The sequence below is a fragment of the Leopardus geoffroyi genome, chromosome C2 (assembly GCF_018350155.1).
Source record: "Leopardus geoffroyi isolate Oge1 chromosome C2, O.geoffroyi_Oge1_pat1.0, whole genome shotgun sequence".
NCBI lineage: Eukaryota > Metazoa > Chordata > Mammalia > Carnivora > Felidae > Leopardus > Leopardus geoffroyi.
Genome location: NC_059333.1, coordinates 121,201,198 through 121,221,205, shown reverse-complemented (window position 1 = coordinate 121,221,205; position 20,008 = coordinate 121,201,198). Strand labels below are relative to the sequence as shown.

Here is a 20,008-nt window from a genome sequence, read left to right as displayed (position 1 = left end):
CCAAAAAAGCAACCCAGAATCCTTTAGCATTTACAAGGTTTGGTTGCTCTTCTAGGTATGCAGGTTTATACTATCTGTGGCACTTAGTCTGAGGATGACTGCAGGGATGGCTCTACTGGAATGGGCCTTGAAGCTGAGACAGTTATAGATGTAGAATGCCAAATCATCCTGGGAATCCCACATGAGTCAAAGTCTGAAGAGTGACCTGAACTTGCCTATTGTTTAGAGGTGATGAGAGGTGTAAATGGTCTAGCTTTTCAGGAGTGATGAGATGTAGGTTAGACCATTGCATTGTCCCCTACCTTTGCTGAAAACAAATAATATTGCAGATAGTCACTTAGGACTGTTTGTAATCTAGGGGATGACTAGAGTGTAGACATGGCAGGAAGAGTCCATCTTGCTGTCTGCCCACTTTGTGGTACACTATAGCTCATGTTTTCCTTATAGATGGTATGAGCACTGCTATGAAGGGGATGATCAGGGAGGTTAGGTAATCACAGGTTAAATAACAGTGCCTGCTGGAGTTTCTTACTGAGGTGATCTTTGAGACCTAGGGACTTAACTGTGATGCCTTTCTCTTAGCACCCTGTGTGTGGGGCTGTGTCCCTCATGTAATTTCAGTAGTGACAATCTAAAATAACTCAGTAAGCCTGTAAAATAGTTATATCCCTTCATTGCTTATTTTTTTAATTTAATTTTTTATTTGAGAGCGAGCGAGCATGTGCCAGTGGGGGAGAGGGGCAGAGAGAGAGAGAGAGAGAGAGAGAGAGAATCTAAGCAGGCTCCACGCTCAGCACAGGGTGTGATCCCATGACCTGAGCCGAAATCAAGTGTTGGATGCTCAACTGACTGAGCCACCCAGGATCCCGCTACACTGCTTATTTTTATATTATCTGTAATTGCCTCTCCCCTTTATTGCTGTTTGTTGTGATGAAAATGTAGGTTTGTGTGTCCAGAAACTTCTCTGTGTAAAACCAAAACCTATACAAATTTGGAAACACTGCATTGGGAAAGGCATAGCTTTTGTTGCCTTGACTGCTATGTTGCCTTGACTGCTAAAAGATTTTGTTTCATTAATTTTTAGCCAATTCTTTTTGCATATAAAAACTACAGATATGACCATGTAAGTTTCTCTGTTAATTTCTGGACAGAGAAACCCATAACTCAGTAGTTCACAGACATCAAGTTAGGACTCTAGACAGAGAAATTTAGAGCAAATGGAAGTCTTCTAGACAGAGGGCAAAAAGGGACTTTGGCAATAAGAGGTTCCCCCTCCCCTAACTCCCAAGAAGTTGTAGTATCACAGAAACCACAGCAAAATATGTATTGCTAGTTTGAACCTGCTGGGATGGTTTAAAACATATTCTTTGATGCCTTTTGTCCTGAATCATCAGTATGAAATTGTGTCTACTCTAGGAGAGAGCAAGGAAGAGAGGACATTTCGGAACTGGATGAATTCCTTGGGGGTCAACCCATATATTAATCATTTGTACAGGTAAATATTTTATTGTGTTTAGCTTAATGGCCAGAGTCCAACTTTTCTAGTTTCAAACCACAGGTATGTTTACATTAGAACATTTTCTAAAGATCATGAGAATTTTAACCAACATTTAGAAATTCAGAATGCTAGGGATTGGCAATACGATGGATATTTAAAGAAAGTATTATTTTAAAAAGACCAGAATATGACAATATTAGTTGTAATTTTTGATGACATAAGCAACCAACTTTACCTTTGGTAAAGATAATCCATCTTACTCTTTCATAATTATTGATGAGAAAAATAATAAATTGTTTCAGGGACGCCTATGTGTCTCAGTCGGTTAAGCATCCCACTCTTGATTTTAGCTCAGATCATGATCTCACGGTTTGTGAGTTCCAGCCCCATATCGGGCTCCATGCTGACAGTGTGGGGTCTGTCTGGGATTCCCTCTCTCCCTCTCTCTTCTCTTGGCTTGTACTCTCTCTGTCTCAAAATAAATAAATAAACTTTAAAAGGAGAAAAATAATAAATTATTTCAACTGTAACAGAATAGTGATGTTTTACAAATTGTTCTTATCATTATATCAGTATTTTTAACTATAATTCACTTTCTATTTTTGCCAAAATCTACCTCAATTATTCTGTAATTTGTTGTGTATATTTTTATTTAATTTATAGAAATAACTTTTTATGAGTAATTGTAATTTATCTTGTCTTTTCTTGTTCAAAAATGACAACACATTATCAACATTGGTAGGACTAAGAAAATATTTTACTGAATCATTTCCCACACTCTCTGGTAGTGCTAACAATGTGTCTTTCTAGGTTTGGATAAGAGGAAACCTTTCTTCTTTCTTTATTATAGGATCTACCAGCCTGCCTTTAAAAACGCAAAAGAGGGTTGCCTGGGTGGCTCAGTTGGTTGAGCATCTGACTCTTGATTTTGGTTCAGGTCATGTGATCTCACAGTTTGTAGGATCGAGCCCCACATTGGGCTCCCTGCTGACAGCACAGAACCTGCTTGGGATTCTCTCTCCCATTCTCTCTGCTGTTCCCCTACTTGTTCTCTCTCTCTCTCTCTCTCTCTCTCTGTCAATAAATAAATAAACTTTAAAAAGTTGGTTCAGGAAAGCATCTTGAATTCTCTGGAAATCATTTCAAACTGTCTGGGCTTCAGTTTCCCTATTTGCAAAATATGAATAATGATACCATACTAAATAGAAATATGAATTAATTTAAAGTAAAAAAGAAAAATTCATGAAATAGAGGAGAGTCCAGAACCAATACAAATACTTTAGTAATTTATTTATTTTTAAAAAGCTTTTTTTTTAAATGTTTATTTTGAGAGAGAGTGTGAGCAGGGGAGGGGCAGAGAGAGAGAGGGAGAGAGAGAATCCCAAGCAGGCAGTGCATTGTCAGTGTAGAGACCAATGTGAGGCTCAAACTCATGAACTGTGAGATCATGACCTGAGCCAAAATCAAGAGTTGGTGCTTAACTGACTGAGCCAACCAGGTGCCCCTTTAGAAAATTTTTTTATACAAAATTTTCCGTGCGCTTTTATAAATAGCCCAGTCAGCTCTTAGTTACCTTCATAATAGACTTTATTCTTCCATCATTCAGCACAGAGCCCAGTCCCCTTCATTGCCATAGGTGTGTGCTCAGAGTTGCAAAGTAAACTGTCATATGAATGTTAGCAAAACAACTCCGTGAACAAGCTGTTGAGGGAGAAAAGCCATGCAATACATCATAGAGCTAGCAATTTAAAAAAATCAATTGCTGTTACTTTACATCCTTAGCATACAGAATTGAAAACAGACTCAACGGATATATTTTGAGCACTTCAGAAGAATGTGTTTTTCTGAATCCAAAATACTACTATTCTTACTTTAAGAACGCCTACTTGCTCATAAATTCTTTCCTCTTAACCTTCATTATTTAACGTGAACAGCTGCCTACTTTGTAGCTATTGCGATTTTTATGAATTTTTAAAAAGTTTTAAAAATCATATGTAAGTAATACATGCGCTTATTCTCACTGTACAAGTTTCAGGAAGTATGTATGTAGAATAAAATAAAACATGATGATACTTTCTTTATATCTCCTCTATTCCTCTTTTCCTGCCAGAGGTAATTGCTATTAACAGTCCATAGCACATATAGATCCTTAAATACTCTCGATTTTGAAAATAAATTTTATACATAGTAAACTGCATGTAGTGTTCTGCCACTTGCTTTTTTGAATATAATATGTCTTGTAAAACTTTTCATGTCCGTACATAGAGATATACCTTATTTTTCATGGTGGTCCAGGAGTCAATAGTATGGATAGTTTATTCAACAGCCCGCTGTTGCCAGGCATTTAAGTTGCTTCCAAACGTATGAATACTGTCGCAATGAATGTCTTTGTACATGTATCTTTGTAAACATTTAGAAAAAATTTTGGACAGATTCCTAGATTAGAAGTTCTGGGTTATATGATACATCCTGTCATTTTTTTTAAGCATTAAATGACCCTGTTGTATTTTTGAAGACCTTAAGCCTGTCTCCATTGTGCTTAATAAAATTCCTCCTCCTTCATCATCTTTTCCTCTTGTTTTAGTGACCTTGCAGATGCTTTAGTGATCTTTCAGCTCTATGAAATGATCCGTGTGCCAGTCGACTGGAGCCATGTCAACAAACCTCCTTATCCTGCTCTTGGAGGGAACATGAAGAAGGTGAATGAGATAATCACCAAATATGTGTTATTATTGTTCTAATATAAACCAGAGGATTTGGAGTTTCATAAAGCTTGGTAATTTGTGGTCTGTCTCCATGACTCTGATTCAACCCAAAATGTGTTAAGCTTACTAGGCCTTTTATAAGTGTGCTTTAATAAATGTTTGGAAACATGAAGACAGTTCTCTCAGCCAGACACTTTTACTGTTTTTATCTTTAACAGGTTGTAGTGCGTAATGTTCTTTGAGGTACATCATAAGTGCATTCCTGTTTTATAAACATCAGAACTTGCTAAATCTTTACTGGTTATTTTGTTAATATCTTTCAACAGATATTTATTGATTACCTACTACCTGTACAGTGCAGTGTAGGGTACAAAATAATACAAGGCATGGTCCTCAAGAAGCCTAAAAAATTAGATATGTGTGTAAACAACTACAATATAGTGCAGAATACATAGAAGTAAATATGAGTTCTAAGGAAGAAAAGGCCACAGGCCACGCTTATTATGAGAAGCTTCATGCAGGAGGTGTAATCTGAGATACGAGTTTGAGAAATGGATAGAATTTTGTGAGAAGGGGACTGGAGAGGGGCTGAGGATGAGGAAAAGGAATAGTGATGGGAAAATATAAAATGCGCTTCTGGGAATTGGGGAGAATAGGTTAGCTATAACAGAAGATTCTGATAGGTAAGAAGTATGAACACTAAAAATTTTTTTAAAAAAAATTTTTTTTCAACGTTTATTTATTTTTGGGACAGAGAGAGACAGAGCATGAACGGGGGAGGGGCAGAGGGAGAGGGAGACACAGAATCGGAAACAGGCTCCAGGCTCTGAGCCATCAGCCCAGAGCCCGACGCGGGGCTCGAACTCACAGACCGCGAGATCGTGACCTGGCTGAAGTCGGACGCTCAACCGACTGCGCCACCCAGGCGCCCCAGAACACTAAAAATTTTGATTGGAGCCAGATGTTGAGAACCTTGAGCTTGTGCTTTACACTAGAAACAATGGGAAGCGATTAAACATTTTTGGGCAGGACAGTGACTTGATTACAGTCGGTGGGAGACTATCAGTGGCAGATGAATGATAAAGAGAAGTGGTTGTCTTCCAGTATTCTTCCTCAAATAGGGGATGTGTGGTGTCCTTCATGTTCATGTCTGTCCTCTTGAATTGCTGCTTTAATATTCAACTTTAGTTTTGTTTTTGCTTTTCCTTTTTACCGTCTGTATCAGGATTATTTGCTTTCTAAAGTAAAATTATGTAGGACTTTAAAATTTTTGTATTTTAACTTTATCCTTTAAAGTATGAATAATTTGAATACATAATACAAATTATGAACTCACATTGCTATAATTTATCAGTATGGCTATTTTGAAACTGATCTGCATCCTCATGATTTAAAAACTATCTCTAGTTGAATAAATGGAAATATAACCATACTCCTGTATAGAAACATTAAATCTTATGAAGATATTACATTTTTGCAAATTAATTTATAGGTAGAAAATAATTCCAGTTAGAATTCCATTAAGTCTCCTTTTGTGTATATATGGGCATATATACATACGTGTGTTGCAGGTTGGGATTGATAAAGTTATTCTAAAATTCCGATGGAAGAAGAAACAGGCCCAAAACATCAAGAACATTTTCTGAGAATATTGAGGCAGGAGGTGTTAGAAAAAATATATAATTTTATTATAAAGCTAAAATAATTGAAATAGTTTAATACATATATAAGAATGAAACGGAATAGAGTAGTCTAGAAACCTAAAATATAAGAACTTAATATATGACAAGATTCTTGCTAAATTTGATAATAGGGAAAGGAAAGATCACCCAAAAAATGATGCCAGAACAACTGGTTAACTACTTTGTTAGGGGAAAAAGTGGTCTTCACCATTAACCAAACAGAATGAATTCCAAATGGATTAAGGTAAACAATTAAAGGATTAAATGTAATAAAAAAATGATTACTCTTGGAATGGTTTAAAAACTATACAAAATTGATATAATAGATTACATATAAATTTAAAACATCTCTGTGCAAAAATAAACATCATAATTAAAAACAATAAACTTGGTAAATTATTTGCAACAACTATGGTAAGTAGTTAATATTCTTAACATGTAAGTAGTCCATACAAATTAATTACTGAAACTCAATTGCTATTACTAAAATCGTAATAGCAAAATGTGAACTTGAACAATGTGAATGAACAGTTCACAGAAAAAGAATGATGGATAATACACTTATGAAAACTTTGTACCTGCAATAAAGAAATGCAATTTCAGGGGCACCTGGGTAGCTCAGTCTAAACATCCGATTTCAGCTCAGGTCATGGTCCTGTAGGTTCGTGGGTTTGAGCCCGGAGTTGGGCTCTGTGCTGACAGCTTAGAGCCTGGAGCCTGCTTTAGATTCTGTGTCTCCTTCTCTCTCTGCCCCTCCCCTGCTCATGCTCTGTCTCTCTCAAAAATAAACATTTTTTAAAAATGCAATTCAAATAAACAATTGGATTACATTGCATCCAATATTAGAGAAAAGTATTACATTTATATAACTTTTCTAGAATCAGTTTGGTAATACTGATCGCTATCTCCAAAAAAGTCCTTTGACTTAATGGTTTCACTTCTTATTATCTTTTCTAATGAAATAATCAGTCAGACAAGAAGTTGTATACCAAATTGCTTATCTTAGCAATGTTTATAGAGAAAAAAAAAAAAAACTAGAAAACCCATATGATGAAGTAAAATATACCATTAAAAAGTAGTAGTATTTTTAGTGTTTTAATAATAGTGACATGGAAATGAACAGGATACAAAATTGCATATATACATAGGAATCAAATTTGTTTAAAATACACACACACATTCAAAAAGGACTTCTATTCTTCAAATCTCTAGAATGAGTATGTATGTATAGACTTTATAATTAAATTATTTGTTAAAGGGACTATATCATAATAGTGAAATAAATGGGTAGCGTAATTATAAGAGATTTATATTTATATTTTTCAGTATTTCTAGGGATTGGACCACCTACAGTTAACATGTTATTTGATTTGCCTGTAATTCTTTTGTGAGTAGAATTCAGAAAATTTTGTTAACTAATTTTATGTAATGTTTCAAAATCAAAATGTCAGATGCAAATTTTTTTTTTAATTGAGGTATAGTTGACACACAATGTTACAGTAGTTTTAGGTGTACAACATAATGATTGGACAACTATACTATGCTCACCACAAGTATAATTGCCATCTATCACCATACAATGCTATTACAGTCCCATTAATTATATTCCCTATACTGTATTTTTCATCCCGGTGACCAGTTTATTCCATAACAGGAAGCCTGTATTACCTACTCTCTTTAACCCTTTTTATCCATCCCCCTCCTCCCCTGTACAACCACCAGTTCTCTGTATTTATTTTGTTTTTGCATTTATTTTGTTTGTTTTTGCTCACTTGTTTTTTAGAGTCTAAATATATGTGAAATCATATTTGTCTTCTCTGGCTGACTTATTTCATTTAGCATAATACCCTCTAGGTCTGTCCATATTGTTGCAGAAGGCAAGATCTCATTCTTTTTTATGGCTAATATTCCATTGTATATAGGTACCACATCTTTGTACCATCTACTGATGGGCACTTCCATATCTTGGCTTTTGTAAATAATAACTGTAATAAACATAAGAGTGCATAGATCTTTTTGAATTGGTGTTTTCATTGTCTTTGTGTAAATACCAGTAATGGAATTATTGGATTGTATGGTGTTTATATTTTTAATATTTTGAAGACCCTCCATACTTATTTTCCACAGTGGCTGCACCAATTTACATTCCCACCGACTGTGTACAAACATTCCTTTTTTTCCACATCCTAACCAACACTTGTTATTTCCTGTCTTTTTCTATTTTTTTTTTTTTTGGGGAATAGTTGGGAAAAATAGGTATTACTCTTCTTTAAATGTTTGGTAGAATTCACCTGTGAATCCATCTGGTCCTGGACTTTTGTTTGTTGGGGGATTTTTGATTACTGATTTAATTTTATTACTACTAACTGATTTGCTCAGAATTCTTCCTGATTCAGTTTATATAAGATTGTATATTTCTAGGAATTTATCCATTTTTCTAGGTTGTTCAGTTTTTGGCATATGATTTATGTAGTTGTCTCTTACAATCCTTTGTGTTTCTGTGGTGTCATTTATTACTTCTCTTTCATTTCTGGCTTTATTTATTTGATTCCTCTCTCTTTTGAAGAGTCTGGATAAAGGTTTATCAATTGTGTATACCTTTTCAAAGACCAACTCTTGGTTTCTTTGATCTTTTCTATTTTTGTTTTTATTCTCTTATATCATTTATTTCTGTTCTGATATTTATTATTTTCATTCTTTCTATTAACTATGGTGTTTGTTCTTTTTCTAGTTTCTTTAGGAGTAAGCAGATGCAAAATATAACAGGAAAACAAACTACTCATTTTATCTGGAATTTGAAATATGCGATGTCACAAGTGATTATGTAAAATTCTTCCTTTCACCATATACTAGCTATTTATAGAATGAAACATAACACCTGTAATAAATTTAAAATGTTTAAAAAATGAAGGAGTACCTACCCAACAAAGTATCACAGAGTCTAATTTTATAGACTTTGGGCATTCATCAGCAGACATCACTTTACTTCATTTGTAAAGTTCATAAAGTTGTGCCACTTAAATAGTCTTTTTTCATTATTTTTTCAGTACTTCTTTTCACTTGGAACCCTGTATCCTATTGTGTAATTTTTCTCATTTTCCCGATGATCTAAGATTCATGTTTCTAAAGCATTTGAAGTGCTTGGTAATCATTTCTCCCCTTAACTCCATGAAACTGCACTCTCCAATTTTTTTCTTGCTTTCTTTGTGTTTATTCTTACCTCTCACAGGTTCTTCATGTTTTAGCCTGACACCTCTGGAATTTCCAAGCCTCAGTTCTTGGCCCAGTGCTCTTAACTTTCTATATTTACATCCTCAGAGAGCAGATCCATTTTAAGAGTCTTTAGTAGTACCATAAACATAGGAAAGCTGCATTTCTTACTCTTTCTCTAGTTGGTACCTCTCCAGATCTTAGAGGTTTTGCCAATTTGGAATCAACTGTTGCCAAAAAATAGAACACATCTTTTCCCTAATGGTAGCATCCATTTCCAGGTACCCTTTCATTGTGGTCGAATCAACATGTTAGGCCTCTAGTAACCCTGAGCACCCTTCTCCCCATCATTTCCCTTAAGAATTTTGGTCAAACTAACTATAAAACAGACGGCCCTTCATTGAAACACATTTTACACCTAAGTGATTATTATTATAATTTGCTAGAACATTCTCCCGATGAAACAGGTATCAGTGGCAAATATGTTGGTTTTTCTCTCTCCTGTTCACACTGTTACATAATCAGGACTTTGATGCTATTTTCTACAAATTAGGAATCTATTCAATTTCTTTTTAATTCTGTGCATTTCTATAGCATACATTTCTTATTACGCAGACTGAATCTATAGTATAATATGATTACTAGGAAAAAGAAAGAATTGAAAATTATTGTCTCCGTGTATTTTAAAAAAATGCATACTCCTCAGAGCTCTGATATCTTTAGCTATAAAATGGGAATAGTTATAAAATGGGAATAATAATTATTTCCTTAATTTCAGTGTTATTATGAAATGATATTCTGTCATATAAACTAAAGATATCTTCATAATTATTTTTCAGATAACTGAACAAGGCTAGCATATTCAAGAGATATAGTTTTAAAACCCGTTTTTATACTAAAACTTTTACTTATTATTTGTAGATCGAAAACTGTAACTATGCAGTGGAGCTTGGGAAGAATAAGGCTAAATTCTCCTTGGTTGGCATTGCTGGGCAGGACCTAAATGAAGGGAATGCAACACTTACTCTGGCATTGGTATGGCAGCTGATGAGAAGGTAAAAGCTGATATGTTTATAGCAACACTTTTTCCTTCAACAAGTCATATGAACTAGTATTTTATCTATTTTTGAAGAATAGAAAACAGGGGGGCCTGGCTGGTTCAATCAATTAAGTGGGTGGCTCAGGTGGTTAAGCAGCTGACTCTTGATTTAGGCTCAGGTCATGATGTCCTGGTTCATGAGATCCAGCCAGACACTGGGCTCCGTACTAACAGCCTGGAGCCCACTTGGGATTCTCTCTCTACCTCTCCTTCTACCCCTCTCCCCCTCCGCATGTTTGCATGCTCTCTTTCTCTCAAAAATAAATAAACATTTTAAAAAAGAGTAACAAACAAGAAATATACAATGCAAAATATATTTTTAAATGACTTACTGTTGATAATATATTTTGTTTAAAAGTGGTTTAGTCTAGGAGCGCCTGTATGGTTCCATCTGTTAACCGTGCAACTGTGGCTCAGGTCATGATTTCACGGTTTGTGGGCTTAAACCCCACCTCGGGCTCTGTGCCGACAGCTCAGAGCCTCAAGCCTGCTTCCGTTTTTGTGTCTCCCTCTCTCTCTGCCCCTCCCCCCATCATGTTCTGTCTCTTTCTCTCTCAAAAATAAACATTAAAAAGTTTTTTTTAGGGGCACCTGGGTGGCTCAGTAGGTTAAGCATCCGACTTCAGCTCAGGTCACGATCCCACGGTCTGTGAGTTCGAGCCCCGCGTCGGGCTCTGGGCTGATGGCTCAGAGCCTGGAGCCTGCTTCCGATTCTCTGTCTCCCTCTCTCTCTCTGCCCCTCCCCCATTCATGCTCTGTCTCTCTCTGTCTCAAAAATAAATAAACGTTAAAAAAAATATTTTTAAAAGTGTTTTTTAAATAAATAAAATGAAATAAAAGTGGGTCAATCTAGGGGTGCCTGGGTGGCTCAGTTGGTTAAGTGTGTGACTTCATCTCAGTTCATGATCTCGCAGTCTGTGGGTTCGAGTCCCACGTTGGGCTCTGTGCTCACAGCTCAGAATTTGGAGCCTGCTTTGGTTTCTGTGCCTCCTTCTCTTCATGCCCCTGCCCCACTTAAGCTCTGTTTCTCTCTCTCTCTCTCTCTCTCAAAAAGAAATAAATTAAAAAAAAAATTTTTTTTAATGGGTCAATCTCTAAAACTAATCACTTTTATTAATTCCTCTTAAAAACTGCTTTGTAAGGGGTTGTTTTTTTAAAAATACCATATGGTAGTTTTTGTTTCTGATTACTGAGCTTTGTAACTTTAGAATGTGACTAAGTGCAAATAGCAGAGTAAAATTAGAAATATTTATTAGAACCAAAATGTTTCTTAAATATTTAAATGTTGATATAAATGATGTGAGAGCAAATTTCACCTCTTTTCTCTCCCCTTTCACTGTCAAATGTACATCTTTTCTGTTATAGGTACACATTGAATGTGTTGTCAGATCTTGGAGAAGGTGAAAAAGTAAATGATGAAATTATTATTAAATGGGTCAATCAGACGCTTAAAAGTGCAAAAAAACATACTTCTATTTCCAGCTTCAAGGTAATCAAAAGCTATTTAAAATTTTGTTTTTGTAAGAAATTAAGTGTAGGAAGGAATTTTTATTAGAAATTACATTGGTTTAGATTCAGAATTACATTAACATTATATCTCAGAAACACAATTTATGAACTTAGGCCTGCTAGTTATTTGGCATGTGTAAAGCAAAAGTATAGTTTGAACTCTTATAGTTTTGACTGGTTGTCCTATTGAGTATAAGTGCAGATTAATATTATCAACTCTGGTCATCTAATCTTAAAAAAATAGAATAGAGCCAAAAAACCCAATTGTCAAATGAAAAAGAAAGATTAAAAAACCATTGTTTAGGCGTGCCTGGGTGGCGCAGTCGGTTAAGCATCCGACTTCAGCCAGGTCACGATCTCGCGGTCCGTGAGTTCGAGCCCCGCATCCGGCTCTGGGCTGATGGCTCGGAGCCTGGAGCCTGTTTCCGATTCTGTGTCTCCCTCTCTCTCTGCCCCTCCCCCGTTCATGCTCTGTCTCTCTCTGTCCCAAAAATAAATAAACGTTGAAAAAAAAATTAAAAAAAATAATAATAATAAAAAAAATAAAAATAAAAAACCATTGTTTATATAGGACCTATAATGTTTTGTGCTCCCTAGCAGCAGTCTCAGAATTGTATTGACATCATTTCCAAGGCATAACAGAGCCAGCCAAACCGATTCAAGTGGGAATTGAGAAAACTGGTAGGAAAAAAAATATCTTGTTATCTGGCTTCATAATGGCACTTAACACTCACTTTTGAGCATTTGTGGATGATTCATAAAGCACTTAAAACGTAATCTGTACATACACACCCACTAATTTTCATGCATTTCCATTGTGTTTCGCTTTTGCATGCAAGGTGATGTTAGCTACAACTAAGCATGTCTGCTTGTACACATTCATTCAGTGAGCCTTGTGTTTGTGCTTTTATTATGTGAAAAATACGTGAAAAATCAGCAAAATTTTTTTTTAGTGATTAAGAGTGCAAACAGATGAAACCCTAAGCTCTCCTAAGAGTTATCTATCCATCTTTAGTTTTTTCTTTGGCTTTGTTCTATATGCTTAACAACATTTTAGAGCAGAAAAAATTTCAGAAATTGATAAATTCAATCTTTACTAAATAGTGAGCCCCAAAGGGATTTTAACATGACAACTAGAATAAGTCAGAGATGTTACCTGAGTCCTAGTTCAAGTGTGTTTCTCTTTTTGCCATCTTGGAAGGAACTAATGACTTTGAGTTTTTGTTGTTGCTTGTTAAAAAAAAAAAAAACACAAGAATTTTCAGTCCATGATTTGTTTTTATATATTTTAGGCGTAAAATACAACTTAAAAATGTAAAACAGGAAAGGGGACATATAAAATTCTCTAATTGATAGTTATCAAAGTTGTTGTAATGAAATTTTACACATTTGTACATTAGTTGATGAAAAATAATAAGCATGTATATAATTAAATCAAATACAATAATAAAATATTTAGAAACAAATACTTATTAAGCTTTTACTATTAAGTAACATTTATAGGTAAAGAAAAAGATACAGAATATAAGAAATTAATTTGTCCCTCATAGTGTTCACCATTTATTTGAAGAACAAAATTTTCATAATTGGCATTTTCATAACAAGCTAGAAGAAGGTCCATCTTGAATAAAGGCAAGTCAAAGGTTAGGATAAATAGTTTGGCTGGAGAGGATGGTTCCTAAGGGAGTAGTGCTGGATATAGTCTGAGTCAAGATTGTGGGGGAGTCTGGCCTTAATAAAAGTGTATTGGTATAAGGACTAATGTAAGAAAAGTGACTGTTTTTAGAAATACTCTTCTGAATGTGGTGGGCAGGATGGATTAGACTAAGAAAGGTGTAAATGCTAGGACAATGCCTAAGAAGCTGAAGCAGGTGTGAAATGATAAAAATCTGATTGGAGTTGAGGGTAGGCACTGGGAATGTTAAGAATAGATAGTTATTTGCTATTGCAAAAGAACAGGTAGGATTTGGCTTCTTGATTTGAGGAAGCACAGCAGAGAGAGGAGTTAAAACTTGATGTTTTAGGCCTGGGTAATTGAAAAACAGATAACACTAACAAATGGGAACGTCAGGATGTACAGTTGCTTTCTGGAAAAGGTGATGAGTTCAATTTTAAGCTTGTTGAATTTGAAGTAATGTTCAGGAAATAAGCTGGATGAAAGGAAATATTAAAACTGGGAATACAGACTTGGTGATCAGTTGAATAGAAGAGATAGTTGAAAAATGTGAATACACAGATCCTTTAAGGGAGAGAACTCACAGAGAAAGGCAAACTTGAGAGTTGTACTTAGATCCGAAGTAACAGAAACATAATGCAAATGTGCTTGGCATTTATTTAGTAGATGCTCAATAATAAAATCTCTAAAGAGACTGTATTTAAGAAATGTGGCAGCAAATGCTAAAAAATAGTTGGGGTGGGGAGGCTTTTTTTTTTCCAACTGTAGAAGACATTATATTTGAAGGCTACCATAAATGGTACTCGTAAGAATCTATTAATTATAATCAAGGCAGTGCTATACTGAGAAATTTTAGAAAAGACAAATTTACCCTTTTCAGTTGCAAAGTAATTTTCCCTCAGCAGGAAGATAAGGAAGTGTACGAGCACTGAGTAATACGTGGAATTATTGAATCACTATATTGCACACCTGAAACTAATATAACACTGTGTCAAACTACACTGGAATTGAAATAAAATACAAATAAAAGAAGATAAGTAAGTGGAATATCAGCCATAACAATAATCATAATTACCATTGAGTGCTCTATGTCACCATGCTAAACACTTTACACAGTTTCTTTTAATTCTCTCAATAATTCTATAAGCAAAAAGGAGAACTTTATAAAAGTTAAACAACTTGCCCACAGTCATACAACTATTGAGCAGCAAAGCTGGATTTCATTTCCGGATCTAACTGCAGGTTGAAAGCCAGGCTTTAGAGTTGTATGATCCTGGATTTGACTTCAGCTCAGATACTTATTAGTTATGTGACACACTGCTCATTCATCTCATAAATATTCAAAGCTTACCCTGTAGTAGGTGCTTTGCTAGTCACTGTGACTACATAATGCCCTCAAAGTGCTCACTGTTCAGTAAAGAAAGCAAATAAGAAAACAGGAATCACTGTGTGGGGTGTCAGCAATACTACAAAAACCAGGGGAGTAAGGAGAACATGAGAGGGCATGTGTTTTGTAAAAACCTTAGTAGTTTATACTAACAGCTGGACTACACCTCTTGATGAATAAAATTGAATTTACTTCTGGCTCACCATTCAGTGTCTTTGTGACTGTGGGCAGGTTATTAATTTCTCTATTCCTCAGTTTCCCCATATTTAAAATGGAGATATTAATAATACCTATCTTCTGAGTTTGTGTCAGACTAAATAAGTTAACGAATATAAAGAGCTCAACAATACCTGGTACATATTAAGGGCTCAGTAAAAGGGTTTACTACACTACTGGTATGGCAATATATAAAGGGCATCATATGTGGAGAGTTTCCTGTTAAGCTATTTCGAGAACTCTGGCTGCCACATCACTGTGTTTGCACTTCTATTTTCAAGAATGACAGAAAGAACAATGGCATGCAATGTTCTAATAGTAATGTGTATCACATTAAGAGAAAGGGATGATACAATTCATTATCTTGAAAATCAAGCCAAACTCTAGGCTGTCTTTGAGAGTCTAGACATTTTTGCTTATGTAATTTATTTATAATTAACTTAAGGAAAGATGATGAAAATGCACATGCTAAACTGAGGATTTTACTATAGGCCCTGTCCCCTTTGCAAAAGTAAAATGTCTTTTACTGATAATACACAGATCAGAAGAGTTGAAAGATAGGCCTGTTTTCTTGGAAATAGGAAGATAAGGGATCCAATATAACTCTTGAAACTTAAATCTTTCATTCAATTCAATAAAGTTTTTCCCATAAGGAAATAGATGAAAACATTGTTTCCTTACATCTAAGTGAAGAAATGTTTAAAATACCATAAAATAAAATAAAATAAAATAAAATAAAATAAAATAAAATAAAATAAAATAAAAATAAAATACCACAAAATATTATATACTTTCAGCTATGAGTAAAGTCTGAGGATCTTATGTATTACATGGTGACTATAGTTAACACTATATAGTATAACTGAAATTTGCTAGAATAGAAATTAAATGTTTTTACAAAAAAAATACACACACACACACACATATATGTAGGTGATGGATGTGTTAATTAACTAATAGGAGTAATCCTTTCACAACATATAGGTATATCAAATATTCAGGATGTACACTTTAAATGTCTTACAATTTTATTTGGTAATTATACTTCAATGAAGCTGAAAAAACAAAAGAACAAAATAATTTTCCCCAATCTTACAAAAAACCTCACACATATGTAAATAACTAATCAAAATACAGCACAATTAAACCAATTGTCTGTTTTTGAATCATCATAGAAATATTATATGAAAAGGAAGTACACAGAAAATTAAAATTTATTATAGAATGAAATAAATGTTAAGTTTAATTTTAGGAAGAATAATGGTGTACATTAGAGTCATCTAGAAATCGTATTAAAAATGTAGATTCCTAACCCCATCCACAGATAACCTGACTCATTAATTTGAGTATAGGAATAAATTTGTGCTTTTAACAAGCGTGTCAGGCAGTTTTCATGTAGGTGGCCTGCAGACCACACATTGAGGCAAAAATAGGAAAAATTTTCAGAAATAAGGAAGATGCCAAAAAAACCAGATCCAGATTACCAGCATCAAATAGACTTAAGGACCCTAATTATTTTTACCCCTCTACTTCTATTCCCCCCCGCCAAAAAATCTGTTTCACAAAACAGAACATTCCTGAAAGTAAACAATACAAATTTTTCTAAAATTAATAAATGTAGTGGCTCATAGATCAGGGCCCAAAAAAGTAGCCTTCTTCATATGGCTTCAAATTGTTTTTTTCAAAAAATTTATTAATTTGGCTAGGAACTACAGTAGATGCTTTCACTTATATTAATAGTCCCAAGAATCCTGTGACAGTCTCAGGGCGGCGATTAGGATGTTGCCTAGCAAACACCTAGCAAGCAACAGTGCTTGCTTTTGACTTCAGGTAACAGAAACCCACTTTAAAGTGGTTTAAACCAAAAGAAAAGGTACAGAGTAGCAGAAATCCAGAGGTATTGTAGATTTCAGGGTTGGTTGAGCCAGTATTTGAAGAATTTCATGTAGGACTGAGGTTTTTGTCCATCTCTGCTTTGCCATATACAGTGCCAATTTCACCCAAAGCTGGTTTTCCACTTGGTTATAGGATAACTGCTGGTTGTGACAAAGGTTTCATCCTCTCATTCACATCCAAGAGGAGGGTTTCTGGTTTTCCATAGCTCTTCCAGAAAATAGCAAGGGCCTCACATTAAATTAAATTAGGCCCAAATTAAATCACTGTGCTAATAAGATGAGATTACTCTATTTGGTTCAGACTAGTGTTTTTGTTAATCTAAGGAGTCTTTTTAGACGTTCTCTTCCTAAATACTCCTCCCCATGAAATTTTAATGCCATAGATATTACTGTATGTTTATACACTTTATGCTTTATACATAAAAAAGAGTAAGTTTATTACCCTACCCCCAGAATGCATGGCCTAGACTAATTCAGGATCACCCTTGGAGCTGTGGATTGGGTCAGCTTTCCTTGAAGCACATGTCCATGTGAGGGAGTCATGGATGTGGGTTCTGTTAGGATGGAGAAAGTAGTAAGGAATGAGTAAATTCTGGGTAAGCAAGCAACAGTGGCCACTATTCAAGCTGAGACACAGAACAAGTAATTTTTCTTTCAAGTACTGGTAAGTGGTAAAATCAATTGACCAGGATTTCTGATTTGAACTGCAGTAATCTATCCACTAGAATTCAGTTGTTCATTTTTAGTTCACCTTGGAGGTAACTTCAAAAATGGAGAGAATCTTGGGCATTAGAGTCAGACAGTCATGGGTTCAGTTATTGGTTTTGTACTTACTGGTTGTGTAAACAAGTCACTTGAGCTCTGTGAACTACATTTAATTCCTCTCTAAGAGAGATTATAATTTCTTTATTATCAGGCTGTTAGGAGAATTAAACAAGCTGAACATGTAAAGCAACAAGAATAATGCCTTTGTAAATGTTAGTTCCTTTCCACGACTATTTTCAGTTTTGTTTCTGAATTTTAAGTGAAGGCTTAGGAATTCATGGTCTAAGACATATTTATTACTAGAACTTGCAAAACTATTAATTTAAAATTCATCTCCTATTCCCTTTCAAAAGTTGTTTATTTTTTGCAGAATGGATACTGTAGTTAGCATACTTTAGGAACTGTCACATCTGCAAGCCTTATTTGGATTTGGTGACAACTCTACATGTAAGCTCTGTAAAGACTGAAGGAAAAGCATATTTTAAATGGTTTATGATGTGTGCTGTTTGCAGAAAAGCCGAACGTTCAGTATAAAGAAAATTTATGTTGCTCTCAGTTATATGGTTATGACCTTGTCTGCCATTTATGAAAATTAAAAGTAAGATGTTTATGAATGTTCATCAATTCTTTATTTTCTAGGACAAATCTATCAGCACAAGCTTACCTGTCCTAGACTTAATAGATGCCATCGCACCAAATGCAGTTCGTCAAGAAATGATCAAGAGAGAAGACTTATCTGAAGAGGACAAGCTAAACAATGCTAAGTAAGCCTTTTATGGTTGGTTGGTTGGCTTGTGTGTTTGTTTATTTAGTTAGTTATTAGTTTGAGAGAGGGGGGCAGGTAGAGGGACAGGGGCCAAGGGAGAGAGAGAATCCCAAGCAGGCTTTGCGCTCATCATGGACCCTGATGTTGGGGCTCAATCCCATGATCCTGGGATTGTGACCTGAGCCGAAATCAAGATTTGGGCACTGATCCAACTGATCCACCCAGGCGCACTGCCTTTTATGGTTTAACACAGTGGCTCTTTAATTTCTTAAATCCTTACACATAAGGTTACTATGTCTTTATAACATTTTTAAGTACAACTTAAATGGGGAATATGATTAAAGACTTTCAAACTTAACTTTCTTGTAAAGTTAATCTTATCAAAATATTTCATTCTTTTATTAATATATATTAAGTGAGAACATAGTAGATAACAAATACTAAGATATTTTTCTTGTTGTTTGAAGATACGCCATTTCAGTTGCTCGAAAGATTGGTGCCCGGATATATGCCTTACCTGATGACCTCGTAGAAGTGAAACCAAAGATGGTTATGACCGTGTTTGCATGCTTAATGGGAAAAGGACTGAATAGAATAAAATAATGAGAAACATTTAATATGATTTTCTGCCACATTAAACACATTGAATGCCTCACAGTTTACAGATTTCTGAAATGTAGTGGGTATAAAACCAGAGATTATTTGTATGCTTAAAATAGTTGTATAATTCATTAATGAATTAAATATCTTGTTTCTACTGGTTAGAATCTGTCAACCTTTTTGGATAACACAGTTAATTTACCAGTAGATACTGATATGTTCATTATCAAGTCGATATTTCATAATTAAATTATTTTCATTTCCTGAAAGTCTTATTAAAAGCAAGACTAATTCATTGTTTTTCATGGTTCAAAAAGATCAATACAAAAATTTTTTGCAGGTCCTGCTGTGTTTTGATTTGTGTGTGGATGCGTGTGTGTGTGTGTGTTAATTTTGATCATAAATGTATTCAAAGTCATAATCCAGTTTATTTTATTTTTTCCTCCAACTATATGAACCTTAACTTTTCTGTAAATTTCTATATGGTCTCAAATTTTTAAGTGACAAGTATTGTTCATTAACATTAAACTTTTTTATATATGAGAACTAACTCTTGAAGAAACCCCAAAGTACATTCTCTTGTATAAGTAGCAGGAGCTTTTTACTTAAAACTTAATTTTAATTGTAGATACTACATATGCTAGTTTGGTAATAGAACTTTAACTATGACATGCAGCATATATGTTGGTAGATTGTTATTACAGAAAGATCTGTGTACATATGTATTTTTTGCATCTGAATTACCCAGGTTTTCTTAAATGGTATATAAAACTAGTCAGTCAGCCAACCATTAAGTGTTTATTGTAGTCCCACGATGTGTGTAACACTTGTCATTATGTAGATATCTGGTACATGAAGATTTCTTTTAGAAATATTCATTTTGGATGTGCATATAGTTATTTTCCAACTGACTTCTTCCACATATTTATAGCAAAAAATTGGCTAGAACATCTCAAGACATGTTGACACTATACTGTTAGCTTCATATTACACATGTTAAT

At 34.6% G+C, this 20,008-nt stretch overlaps 1 protein-coding gene across 4 annotated transcripts in view; it reads left to right on the top strand.

Annotated features, from left to right (window-relative positions):
* The window catches only part of PLS1 (plastin 1), a 112,248-nt gene extending 92,899 nt beyond the window's left edge, over positions 1-19,349 (top strand). For all 4 annotated transcript variants that reach the window (XM_045503414.1, XM_045503413.1, XM_045503412.1 and 1 more), the window contains 6 exons: positions 1,417-1,495; positions 4,083-4,197; positions 10,017-10,150; positions 11,560-11,683; positions 18,281-18,405; positions 18,875-19,349. In XM_045503414.1, coding sequence (XP_045359370.1) covers positions 1,417-1,495; positions 4,083-4,197; positions 10,017-10,150; positions 11,560-11,683; positions 18,281-18,405; positions 18,875-19,010 — 713 coding nt within the window. In that variant the 3' untranslated portion in view covers positions 19,011-19,349. The remainder of the gene's footprint in view (positions 1-1,416; positions 1,496-4,082; positions 4,198-10,016; positions 10,151-11,559; positions 11,684-18,280; positions 18,406-18,874) is intronic.
* The last annotated feature ends 659 nt before the right edge of the window (positions 19,350-20,008 follow it).